Below are 12,681 nucleotides of genomic sequence, written 5' to 3' on the forward strand. Positions count from 1 at the left end.
TTTGTTGTAACAAGCAATTCAAGAAGCAATTCAAGTTTTGAATCATTGGATCATTGAGCCTCTTGCATACTTGTTTTTTTGTTTCTTGCAGTTGAAGCCAATGACAATTTAATTCTCTTGGTGCTGCCAGGTGAATTATGTTGTCCTCTGATCTTTAGTCTAATGGTGAGCACAGCCTTTTTGAGCCCATCAGGTCATTTGCACATTGTCTCAGAAAGCTATGGTGAGAATGCAAGCGAAGGGATTCTGTTGAAACAGGCACACAATAATACTGTGGGTGACCCTACTGAAAAAGAAAATGCAATGTTGACTTCCAGTTACATTTATTCTGAGACTTCTCTCACAACGTTTTTGCTTTTCCCTATTCCCTTGTATTCCCGCTTGTAATTCTAAGCCATTAGAAGTATTTTTAAAGGCCTGAGTACAAGTCCTATCCAGTTCTACCTAAATATGCACTTCTCTGCTGTGTATAGTGACATATTTTAAACAAAAGTGCGACAAGACCACCTGATAGCAGTCTGAGCTGCCAGAGGAGCACAAATAAATCCCTTTTTGTTCCAAATAAAGAGAAGGCCATGGAGTTACCAGCAGAACACAGGCGATGCTTGGCTAGGAAAGGGTGTTGTACTTAGAAATAAATAGGGTTTAACACATTTTAGACATGTTAATTGAAACATCCAGAGTTAACAAGGTAACATTTTTCTAAAGTGTTCCTAAAGCAGTTTTTCAAAATATATTTCACTTTTCAAAGTGGGAAAAGAACCAAAAAAAAAAATAATTCAAGGAAGTGTGAAACTTCTTTGGTGTAAGCCTTTGTTGAGTTGGCTATAATGATAAACCCTAAAAAAATTCCTTGTGCAGCTCTGTGTATGCCTTCCATAAAAAAAAGTCAGATTTAAAACAGAATTTTTTTTTTTTCCTGTGGACAAACAAGTCACGTTTGTCTTTTTCTTTTTAAAGAGTGTTATCTGTGGTAATTAAAGCCACAGACAGGAGAGAGACGTTCTCACTGAGCTTTACTGCAAGGCCACCTACGGAAAGCGTGCATTCTAAGTACTTATACAGAGCTTTTGTGGATATAAACTAGGAAGTGGCCAGATTTGAATCTCAAAAATGACCTAATGACTGTAATTTTTAAAAAGCTCTCAACGCTATTGAAAATCAGATCTTATTTTGGTGCTTAACCCCTTCAGGGTTTCTAAAGCTTTTCACATTTTCAACTTCTTGCACAGAAGCTCCCAGCATCAGGACTAGCAAGAGAGTTGTTACTTGAATGCATGACTACGTATTTGACTGGTTTTGCTATGGTACACTTATATGCAGCTTTGCTAATACCATCTTCCTTTGAAAAGCATTTTAGGACATATTTTGAAGGACCAAACAGTTCTTTCAGCACCAAGTGCAGCAAAACAAAGAATGGGTAAGACAGAGTATAGATGCTTAGTGGAAAGAGAAGCAACATTTCCCACACACTAGTTTGACCAAAGAGATTTTGATCCCTAACTAACTGTAATGACTGACATGCTATTCATATGCACAAGTTCTACTGCTAGTGAAACTCTCAAAAAAAAAAAAAATCAGTAGGTGTTCAAATTTTTTTTTGGTTTTAAATTTCTAAACTGTTTGAATCCTGGTCAAAGCTATAAAAAATTGCTGTATGATTTAAGTGTAGATATTCTCTGGAGCAGAATTGTGTGATTTGCAAGTTAGACCTCAGTGGACCTGCAGCATTCAAAATCCCATGCAAACGATTTATTTGTTTCGGCTTTCCCTTAATAGTTTTTTGCACACCAAGTCAGCAAAAAACTGTTATCATTAATTGCAGCATATACATTAATTTTAATGCTGTAGGAAATGAAGACTGTTTTAGCATCTGTTTGCACCTTGGGAGCTGGTCCTTTGACTTAATTACGATAAAGGCCTAGAAAAATAACCATTACATTGTACTTTTAGGAAAACAGAAGATTTCCATGAACTTGGTTTTACAAATACTTCCCTCACCTCATAATGTGTGGTTATTTGGGATTGGTAAGTTCTAGAAGATCGTTATTTCTTGTTGAATACACTTTCTCACTACGTTTTTTCTTCTTGTATATTTTACGTGTAGCCCATCAGGACTATTGGTACGGAGGAGGAGAGCTTCCAGTATTCGCTGCTGGAACATAGCGAGCATCTGTGTAAATCTTTCTCACACTTGCATTTATCTGGCTTCCAGTTAGAAGTTTAGTGTAGTATCTTTTACAGTAAGCTGAAGTCTGTCTTGGTCTGTGACTGACAGGTGGGAGTCACACAGGTCAGGTACCCGGTGTGCAAGCAGACCGAGAGGCTGGCGTTAGCCTGAGCTCCAAGATGGAGGTGCTGTTGCTCCACCTCCAGCAGTTTGTCTGATGGAACTCATGATTACTCCTGTCTGTTCTTGCCTGCAGAAACTGTATGTATGTGAACATGCAGGAAAGAACCTATGGAAATCAATACCTTTCTTTATTCCCTTCCCCAATAGCTGTTTACAAAAGATTTTAAGCTGCATTTCTAAGGGTACTCCTGTCATCTTTTGTGCACGGATCTGACCCTTCCTTTGTAGAATTGCTCAGCAGACAACAAAAGGATGACGCTGCATGCAGTTATAGCCCTGTGTATTTCCCAGGCTCTGAGATGAAACAGGTCATTCTCTCCTCTCCTCTCAGCTGAGATGTTAGACTGAATGGGTTAAGGGGTGAGGGGGAGGCTTTGAATCGGAACAGAAAGATTAATTTTAGGCTCTGCATTTAATTCTAACCTGCTTGAAAACAGCACTGCAAGGGCACTGGGGGCATGAGTAGAGCAGTGATGGGGAGGCAGACTGTGGAAATGGCACTCGGTTTTGAGGGCTTTGGGTGTGAACTTGTGCCTCACGGAACATCTCTGCCCATGTCCAGTAGTCCTACTGGGATAAGTGTTCTGAAAGCTTTCTCACAGCTTTTCCTGTCCTAGTGTCATGGTCCATTGCACTAGAAGCAGCGGTTTTCAAGCACAGCTGAAAATGTCTCTCGTCAACGAGAGCAGATTGTCGTTGTAATGGTGAGATAACAATAGAAGGATTTTGATGATGGCTGGAGCCCTTTGGCTGCGTAACACAGTGACAGAAATGCTGGATACTGCGTGTGGCACTGTAGCAAGGATCTTGCTGTACGGGCACCGGCTGTTATTCCCGGGTTAGCTGCCATGACAACTGCGCTGCTGGTGAATGCCCTGGGTGGGTGTTCCTGCAGGGAGCTGAGGGTCATTGATATTCTGAGTGTTTCTCAGAATACTGCAGGCAGTAGAGACCCTTTCCTGTAGTTCTCCCAATGTTTACTTTTATCACAGTGGGTAAAATATACAAATGGTGGTGACAGGTATCCTGGAAGGAGAAAAGCTGTTTTCCCTAAAAGCAGTTTTTTGTTTTACCTCTTTAATTGCATGGTTTTACCAAATGGTTCTAACTTCCTTAGCTTCTCCATAGCTTTTATTCCCAGATCTCATTTCAGCGCGCAGTGTTAAAAAGAATAGGGAAACAATTATACAGTAAAATTTTAATCTGTTTACATTTGAAAAATAGCTTGCTACCTGCATGCTTTTTTATCTTACAAGAGAGTTAGAATGAGTTTGATGGGATTTCTTGTTGTGGCATTTTTGGTTTTAATTGTTTTTAAAGCAGACACTTGCTCCTTCACAAGCTGACATTTATTGACTTTTGAAGAGTGAGTTTTTTTCAGGTTTTGTGTTTTTAAAGAAGTCTAAAACATTTTTCTTTCTGATATCCCCATCGTTCTTGAAATACATTGTAATGTGATTACAGACAGAGCTGCAAAGGACATGGAAGGGACTCTTTCTATTTTTCGTGAATAGGGAATACCTTTTAATAAAAGAGGGATTTTTTTTTTATCAGGATATTAAAATATGGAAATTAAATGCCTTGGAGCATAAAAAATAAATTCATAGATGCGATCATTTCAACTTGACAGATTTTCCCATAAGCAATTAATGTAAGAATGCAAGAAGCTTTGATATTAGAGTAGTGTTTATAGCAGGTAGTGTCAAAGTCGTCAGCATGCATGTGTAATTATAGGCAAAAATACAGGTGTTAAATGTAAGAGAAGGTGTTTTTTGAGGTGAGGGGCAGTCATTTTGCATTCTTGACCCTGAGGTTTCCTGCACTGCTGGGACAGCAGAAGTACCTGAGAACTGGAGTATTTCTGTCGTTATAAAAGAACATTATGGTATCACTGTGAAAAGGAAAACAAAAACTTATTAATTGTTCCTGACTAACTGAAGATTTAGTATTTGAAAGTACTGCATTCATTTATTTTGCTTTGTATATTTTGCTGTCAAGGTGACATGCTTGCAGGACTTCTTCGGAGACGATGATGTCTTCATTGCATGTGGACCTGAGAAATACCGGTATGCTCAGGATGACTTCGTGTTGGATCACAGTGGTAAGACTGTACATCCTAAATCCACTGAAATAGTCAACTTCATTGAGAACTCTTCCCTCCCCACCCCCCCACCTCATCCCGCTGTTCAGTCCTCAAGAGTTGAGCGATTTAGGAAAATATACAGGGGAATATATTTTCCCATGGATTAAAAAGTTTTTCCAAATCATTATCCAAATTCTGCAAGTCTGTTAAAATGACAAACCTGATCTATTTTCTTGGAAAACAGGCTTTGTCTCTAAAGTTACTTGGAAAACAGCACAGAATTTTCAAAGGTTCAGTCATGGAGATCTAACAGATCTAAAATCTGTTAAAAACATTCACTTTTAAAATCTGTGACAATAAGATGATTTCCGTATTGCTGTCTTCATGATATTCTTGAAAAATCACACATGAAGCCATGTTAATTTCAGGTGTTGAATTGTCCTGCTGGACAATTCACACATTCCAGTCTATGGACCAAGTGTTGAGCCTGTTTATATTGTGAGATTATAGGGTGTGCTGGACGGTGAAGGAGGTGAGACAAACTGGGACTTTGTGCCCATGCTGTCTGCCATTGACAGATCATGAATTACTTGTTTACGAATGTTGTTTTTCTGTAAAGAGAAAATTTTTAATTTAAGTTCAAGGAAAAAGGTCTCTACCTTTAGTTTTAGACTTGGCTTGGAACATCAAATCATATATATCTTGTTTTTTTTCTCCATGTTCATGGAATCATAGAATGGTTTGGGTTGAAATGGACCTTTAAAGGTCATCTAGTCCAACCCTCCTGCAATGAGCAGGGGTATCTTCAACTAGATCAGGTTGCTCAGTGCCCCATCCAGCCTGACCTTGAATGTTTCCCAGGATGGAGCATCTACAACCTCTCTGGGCAACATATTCCAGTATTTCACCACCTTCATCATAAAAAAATTCTTCCTTATATTTAGTTCAAATCTACTCTTTTTTAGTTTAGAACCATTACCACTTGTCCTATCACTAGAGGCCCTACTAGACATGTTTTTTTCTGTCTGTATTGGTTCAGCTGTAGAATCACCCTGATTTTCTTTTATGAAAAAATTAATCTGTGGTAAAGAAAACTTGTCCCGGCAAGAATCATCAGATTGTTTGAGGAGAGTTTCAGATTGTGTATGAGAGGGTAGTGGTTTTTATTTTACCTTGCTCTCAGGTAACTGAAAGCAAAAGCACCCGCTGTTTTTCTAATTTTTACAGATGCCATAATTTCTTTACAAAATCTTCAGTTACATCAAGAAGTATAGTTAAATGTCTAAACTCTGGTCCATACATTTGGATGGATGGAGGATTCAGCTGGCCCTTGTTCTATTGTTACTACTAGCATGCTGCTTTTCCAAAACTGCTTCATTATGATTATTATGATTATGAGGTATTTTTTTAACACAGATTTAGACTGGCTGTGCAAACCTCATGAAGTTCAACAAGACCAAGTGGAAGGTCCTGCACATGGGTCATGGCAATCTCAAGCACAAATACAGGTTGGGTGAAGAAAGGATTGAGAGCAGCCCTGAGGAGAAGGACTTGGGGTTGTTGGTTCACGAGAAGCTCAACATGAGCTGGCAATGTGTGCTTGCAGCCCAGAAAGCCAACTGTATCCTGGGCTGCAGCAAAAGAAGTGTGGCCAGCAGGTCGAGGGAGGTGATTCTGACCCTCTACTCCACTCTTATGAGATCCCACCTAGAGTACAGTGTCCAGCTGTGGGGTCCCCAGCATAAGTAGGACATGGATATGTTGGAGCAAGACCAGAGGAAGGCCACGAAGATGGTCAGGGGGTGGACCACCTCTCCTATGAAGACAGGCTGAGAGAGTTGGTGCTGTTCAGCCTGGAGAAGAGAAGACTTCTGGGAGAACTTAGAGCACTCTTTCAGTACCTAAAGGGGACCTACGGAAAAGGTGGAGAGGGACTCTTTATCAGCGAGCGTAGCTATAGGATGAGGCGTAATGGTTTTAAACTTGAAGAGGGCAGGTTTAGATTAGCTATTAGGAAGAAATTCTTTACTGTGACGGTTGTGAGACACTGGAACAGGTTGCCCAGGGAAGTTGTGGATGCCTCCTCCCTGGAAGTGTTCGAGACCAGGTTGGATGGGGCTTTGAGCAACCTGGTCCAGTGGGAGGTGTCCCTACATGTGGCAGTGGGGTTGGAACTGGATGACTGTTAAGGTCCCTTCCAACTCTAACCATTCTATGGTTCTAGCTAAGATACGATTTTATTCTTATGAAGGAATGGAAGAGCATCATTGTGTTAACTCACACTGCAAATCCCAGTCTGGAAAAAATCATCATTTCCCATGCAGATTTTAAGGACATAAGTTTGCTTTTCCCTATACAGCACGCACAGACTAATTGGGCTAATTTCCTTTCTGAGAACCCAGTGATGGAGGGCTTTTTTCTCCCTTTGTCTCTTCAGCTTTGGTGGTCCCAGCTTGCTCTAAGACTGGAGGTCTTAATGGAGAAAAGCAGGTTCGGTAGAGTAGAACATGAATTGACTGGCAGGGCATGCAGCTCTACTTACTATTTTTGATGGTGATGTGGCATCATAATAATGTCATTGACATCGTAGTGATGTCAGTGTGACAGGAGGGAAATATATATGATTCCATTGGGAGTGATTTGCAGTGGATGGTAACTGTAGGAATTTAAATGTTTCCAAAATGTCAATGCATGTATGCCTATTGATTCCTTTCCCATTTAGGTTGTCCTTTATTTAATGATATATAGCTGATAGTAAATGACAGTAATCTATTGTCTCAGCCTTTTGGAAACAATAGACAATTTTCACCTCTTTAAAAATTGGTCACAACATTAGTTTCTTGCAAAAGAAGGTAAAAGGGGGTTGCTGTGCAGTTGCCCTTTGTGAAGCTGCCATTACAGCATGCAGGATTTACTTGATTATCAGAAGAGCCTTGGCATCAGCTGACTTCTTTACTCATTCAGTTGTGCGTAGGTACAAACTTGAATTATAGTAATAATCCAGCTTCAAGACATGAAGAAATATTACATGCAAAATGTTACATAGAGCATTTGAGTAGCTCAAATATGCTTGTATGGTATGTAGGTTAAAGTTCTGAGATGGTCTTATAAATTTGTTTCATTCAGTTGGGTAAGCATGTTTAGAAAATACTGATGTTCATTTTCTGCATAATAAGCAGCAACAGTAGTGTTTGGAGGAAGCCTATACGTTGAACTGTCGTCAAAACTCTATCTGCTTGCTTTGTAGAATGCCGTGTTATGAAGTCCTCTTATTCCCGATCATCTGGCATGAGACATACTGGGTCTAAAAGTCCAGGACCTTCACGTCGAAGCAAATCACCTGCCTCAGGTACTAATTCTAGGAAAGAGCTGAACACGGAAAATGCATGAAAGTTGAAGTTTGTTTAATGGGTGAAAAAACTGTTGGTTCTGTCTGAAATACAAGTGCCATGTTTTGTTTCCTGGGGGAAAGCATGTTTTTTCAGGTTGTCTCATAGATTTAATACTAATTAATAATAAAATTTGCATTTATTTTTGAATCCTGAGAAGAAATCTGGTTTCTATTTTTTAATTAACAGGCACAAAAAGTTTCAGTTTATGAACATTGGGATAATTTGTGCTAATTGTACACTTGGGATATGTTTTCAGCATGGCACTTGATTTTCCTGAAGACTGTTAACTACAGGATGGTTATGTGGTTAAATACATGTTCGTTGAACTGGAGTATACCCTTAAGTGTTTTGAATTTGAAAGGTTTCTCCTATATAAACCAAATATTGTTGGAAATCCTGTATTTTGCTGTTTCAAATAATTTTAGGAGATGTTCTGGAATGTTACCACCTGTTGACAAAGAAATATTTTTTTCTTCTTCTTGTGCTACCTGTAATTTCAAACAGAGGTTCACATTGTGTTTTTGCCAGCAGTTTGGCTGAACACCGTATGTCCCAACCATTGAATCTTTTATGCAAATAAATAGAAGGGAGAAACTTGGGTTTTTTTTTCTTTTTTTAACCTCTGCATTTAATTTCTAAATACAGTAAAACTTAATTATTTTTTTCCCTTGGAGCTGGAAAAGTAGCCCTGAAATCAAACCATTGTATATGTAAATATACGATGTTCTGTTTTGAATGTAACTATACATGTAAGCTCCTGTGTGTGTATTCAAAACTGCAACATGTTCTATATTCTCATTTCCATATCAATATTTGTTTTGCTTAATTGATGCTGGTTAAAGTAATTTTATGTCTTTGGGTTCTTTCAAAGTGGAATATTGATCATCTGTTTATGAAGGTTAAATGTTTAACTGAAAAGCTTTGAAGAATGATTGCAATAACAACAAAGGAAAATGTAGCATGAAGGGCAACTTTCACACCTAATCTACATTTCTTGCAATCTTGTTAATTCCAATGAGATAACATGGGAAATCTATCAGCAGTGAATTTTATGCAAAGTATTTAGAAACCAGTGCTGTCATTTCCTTACTTATTTCTACTTGGACACCCCTTTGGTTAGGTTAAGTTGAAAAATTTATCCAAAGTATCTGGTGTTTATCCTTCTGTTTACTTGCCATTTTTTCTCATGTAGTCTTTACTTATCTTTATTTACCCTTCTTCCTCTCATGCATGTTCAGAGCTGTTTAATAACTTCTTTCCTTAATGTCTTTTTCCTTTGTGTCAAATATATGAGTACAGTAAAGAGGGGTGGCCACTACTCCAGTGCTTATTCTTCAGCAAAATCCCCAGGTGAGCCATTACTATTATGGCTGTATATCACTAGTGTGTCTCCTCCCTCTGCATTTATCTGTATTCTTTTTGCTGTATTTGTGAATATTTTCAAGCTTGAAACACGAATTTTGCATTTAGTGAACAAGACATCATGGGTGTAGGTTGAAGTAGGTTGTTTGAGTGAAATAATATAAATGGTGCTTTACAGCTGTTGGACATCTGCTAATGGTGTCAAAGTTAATTTTGTAAAGATACAATTTGACTAAAAGTAGAGGAACGTTCTGAGGAGCAATATGTGTGTGTGTATTCTAAAGCATATTATAATAGAAAATTTCAGCCAGTGCAAAAAGGCGGGGGTAAGAGTTGCTGAAAAAAGCAGTGCAAAAACGTGTCATAGTTTTTCATTTTATTTGCAGTTTCTTACCTTCCTTTGTTTTCTTGTGTTATTTCAGCCTAAGTTCTAAAACATCGAGAAACTTCTTTGAACCTTCAGTTCAAAGTGAAAGTATCTCTAAAACAAGTAACATGCATTTTGATTAGCAAATAAGTTGAGACTTTGGACCACACTAGAAGTTAACAATTTAAGATATTCACAGGTTTTTCAGTTCTTAACATTCCAATATGCTAAAGAATTGTAGCCTAATATGTACTACTTAAAGAACAACGGGGAAGAAATTTTTTTTCTGTATATTCAGGCTGCTATACATGTCGAAAGAAATCTTATACTTAGAAAGAACTTAGAAAATAGATAAGAAAGGTAAGTTTTGAGTATACAGGAAATAATCAGCAAATCAATAGCAGCGGGCAAGTTTGTGCCAAAAGTGAATACAGGTTGCTTGTGTGGTTTTTGAGTTTAAAAAAAAAGAAAAGTACTGCTCTCCGAAATAGTAGTATTGTGGTTTAACCCCAGCTGGCAACTAAGCACCAAACAGCTGCTCACTTACTGCCCCCCCCCAAGCAGGATGGGGGAAGAGGATTGGAAGGGTAAAAGTGAGAAAACTCATGGGTTGAGATAAGAACAGTTTAATAATTTAAATATAATAATAATCATAATAATGTAAAGGAAAATACCAAAGAGAGAGAGAAATAAAACCCAAGAAAAACAAGTGATGCAAACGAAAACAATTGCTCACCACTGACAGACCGATTCCCAGCCAGTCCCCAAGCAGCGGCCCCGTTGCCAACCTTCCCCCTAGTTTTATTGCTGTGCGTGATGTTATAAGGTATGGAATATCCCTTTGGACAGTTGGGGTCAGCTGTCCCATTTGTATCTCCTCCCAATTTTTTGTGCACCCCCAGCATGCTCACTGGTGAGGCAGTGTGAGGAGCAGAAAAGGCCTTGACCGTGTAAGCACTGCTCAGCAATAACAAAAACATCCCTGTATCATGAACACTGTTTTCAGCACAAATCCAAAACATAGCCCCACACTAGCTACTATGAAGAAAATTAACTCTATCCCAGCCAAACCAGCACAAGCAGTTGGCTGACTCCCTATAGATGCAAATTTTTTACATCTATACAGGGCCAATTCCAGCCTTTACTGTCGTTGCAGTTATGTACCAACTCACGTGCAATGGATTTCAGAAGACATTGGTAAAGCTGTATCTACAGGCAGCTCTTTTAAATAGGATATTCAGCAGAACATACCATGTGTTGTAGAATCATAGAAGGACAAAAGTTGGAAGGGACTTCTAATCACATGCCTGGCTCACACCACCACCCTTGTCCACCAACCATATCTGAGATATTACCAAAAAGGTAGAGTACTGTCAGTGTAGGCTGGGATGGTCTTCCTTAGACAATTATGAGAGGGAAGATGATTATGTTAACCAGCCGATTTTACAGGTACTCTTTAGTGGTTCTGTTGATGCTTAAAAGGATGGTAGTGACTTAGAGACAGATAAGGATGTCTTATAGTGAAGGCCTCAATGGTAATGTTCAGGAAATAGTGACCTTCCTGTAAGCTGTATAAAAAGAATTTGTGAATAAACAAAACTTTTTTTTCGTCCTGTAGTAATAGTTGGTCATTTGGAAGCAAAAAAGTATCTAATTTTTGGTCATGATCTTTACAGCTCAGTATTTTTTCTAATGGCTAGAGCAAATTGTGTGTGCAAGAAGCAGACACAGTAAGATAGCATCCACTAGCCCTTTTCATGGTCATACTTTCAAATTCTTTATAAAACAAGGATGCATCGATATGCTGGGTTTCAAGAAGGTTATCTAAAACAAAATTATGAAAATAAGTCTGCAGGAGGGATTTATATTCCTAAATACTTTTGCTTCTTAAAAAAACACTTCTTAAAAAAGCACTATTGTTCTTACAGGCAAACCTTGTTAAGTCAAGACAAAAATATCCTAAATGTACAAATACTTGATAGTAGAAAAGACTAAGGTCTTGGTCCTGTAACAGATCTGGGAATGCAAATCCAAGTTATCAGACTTCAAGATAGACTTATTCTGTAGCTAAATGCTAATTAGTTATATCTTAACATCATACATCAGAGAAAGAGATTTTTGTGAAAAACAGGGATTTGTGGAGGTTGCAGTGCAGTCAGACTGGCCTACTAGCAGATGGACTGCCCAGGTTGTAAAAATAGGACTTGGAAGGCATCTTTGGCTCTCAGAGAATGTACAAGGGTACCAGGGTAATAGACAGACACTTGCAAAATAAATCCAGTAGCGATGGTTAAGAAGCGATGCATAACCCATGACAGACCTCTGAATGTGTAAAGGATATGTGCACATGTAACTGTTATTTACTTTGAAGCTAAGTTCCTGTTTGCTGGGGTTGCTTTTTTCTTTCTGAAAAAATAATTCTTCACCATAAATCAGCTATGAAACCTTTTTAGCTCTTAAATTTCTGCCTAGTGTTTTCCTCTCCGAGGAAAAATGAGGTTCAACTAGAGAGGAAATAATGTTGCATCATATTTTTATATGATGAACAGTGTGGTGTTCTGTCTGCATAATGAAATTCATCAGTTTGGTTTTTTTCAATAAAATACAAGGACTGACCTAAGTCATACTGAAGTTGCCAAAGATGCAACAGATGTTGTACCAGACCTCTCTGGAAAACTGGACTTAAAACAGATGAACTCTTGAAGGCAAGAGGGAAGATATTGTACGTCTTCACAAACACTTGAACTTCTTGGAAGTTCAGAAATAACCTACTAACATTTACCTTGTTGGGTTTTTTCCCCCCTAAATCAATATTTTTCCGAACTACTGTTTAAGTTCTTTATAATCCAAACAGCTCATACTTCTTGTCTGTTTTTCTTGAGGGGAAAAAAAAGCAACAAAACAACTTGTGTTCTGTGAAACATTCTACCTAGAAAGTAAGGCATTGATGCAAAAAGGAGAGATAGAGGGTCAAATGTCTTTATGAACACTTTCTCTCTCCATATTTTATTGTGTGATGTCACAATAAATGGTAGAATTTTAAAAGCCTGTGGTTATTATTTGCCTAAAGCTCTTGCACTGGCAAAGGACAGAATAGGCCTTTTTAATCTTTAGAATGACAATG

At 38.3% G+C, this 12,681-nt stretch overlaps 1 protein-coding gene across 1 annotated transcript in view; it reads left to right on the forward strand.

The window, feature by feature from the left end:
- DCLK2 (doublecortin-like kinase 2) overlaps positions 1 to 12,681 on the forward strand; it is a 260,771-nt gene that overhangs the window by 212,119 nt on the left and 35,971 nt on the right. Inside the window, exons 4-6 of the mRNA XM_009890760.1 lie at positions 4,352 to 4,454; positions 7,684 to 7,785; positions 9,128 to 9,178. Coding sequence (XP_009889062.1) covers positions 4,352 to 4,454; positions 7,684 to 7,785; positions 9,128 to 9,178 — 256 coding nt within the window. The remainder of the gene's footprint in view (positions 1 to 4,351; positions 4,455 to 7,683; positions 7,786 to 9,127; positions 9,179 to 12,681) is intronic.

The sequence above is a fragment of the Charadrius vociferus genome, unplaced genomic scaffold (assembly GCF_000708025.1).
Source record: "Charadrius vociferus isolate BGI_N301 unplaced genomic scaffold, ASM70802v2 scaffold178, whole genome shotgun sequence".
Classification (NCBI taxonomy): Eukaryota; Metazoa; Chordata; class Aves; order Charadriiformes; family Charadriidae; genus Charadrius; species Charadrius vociferus.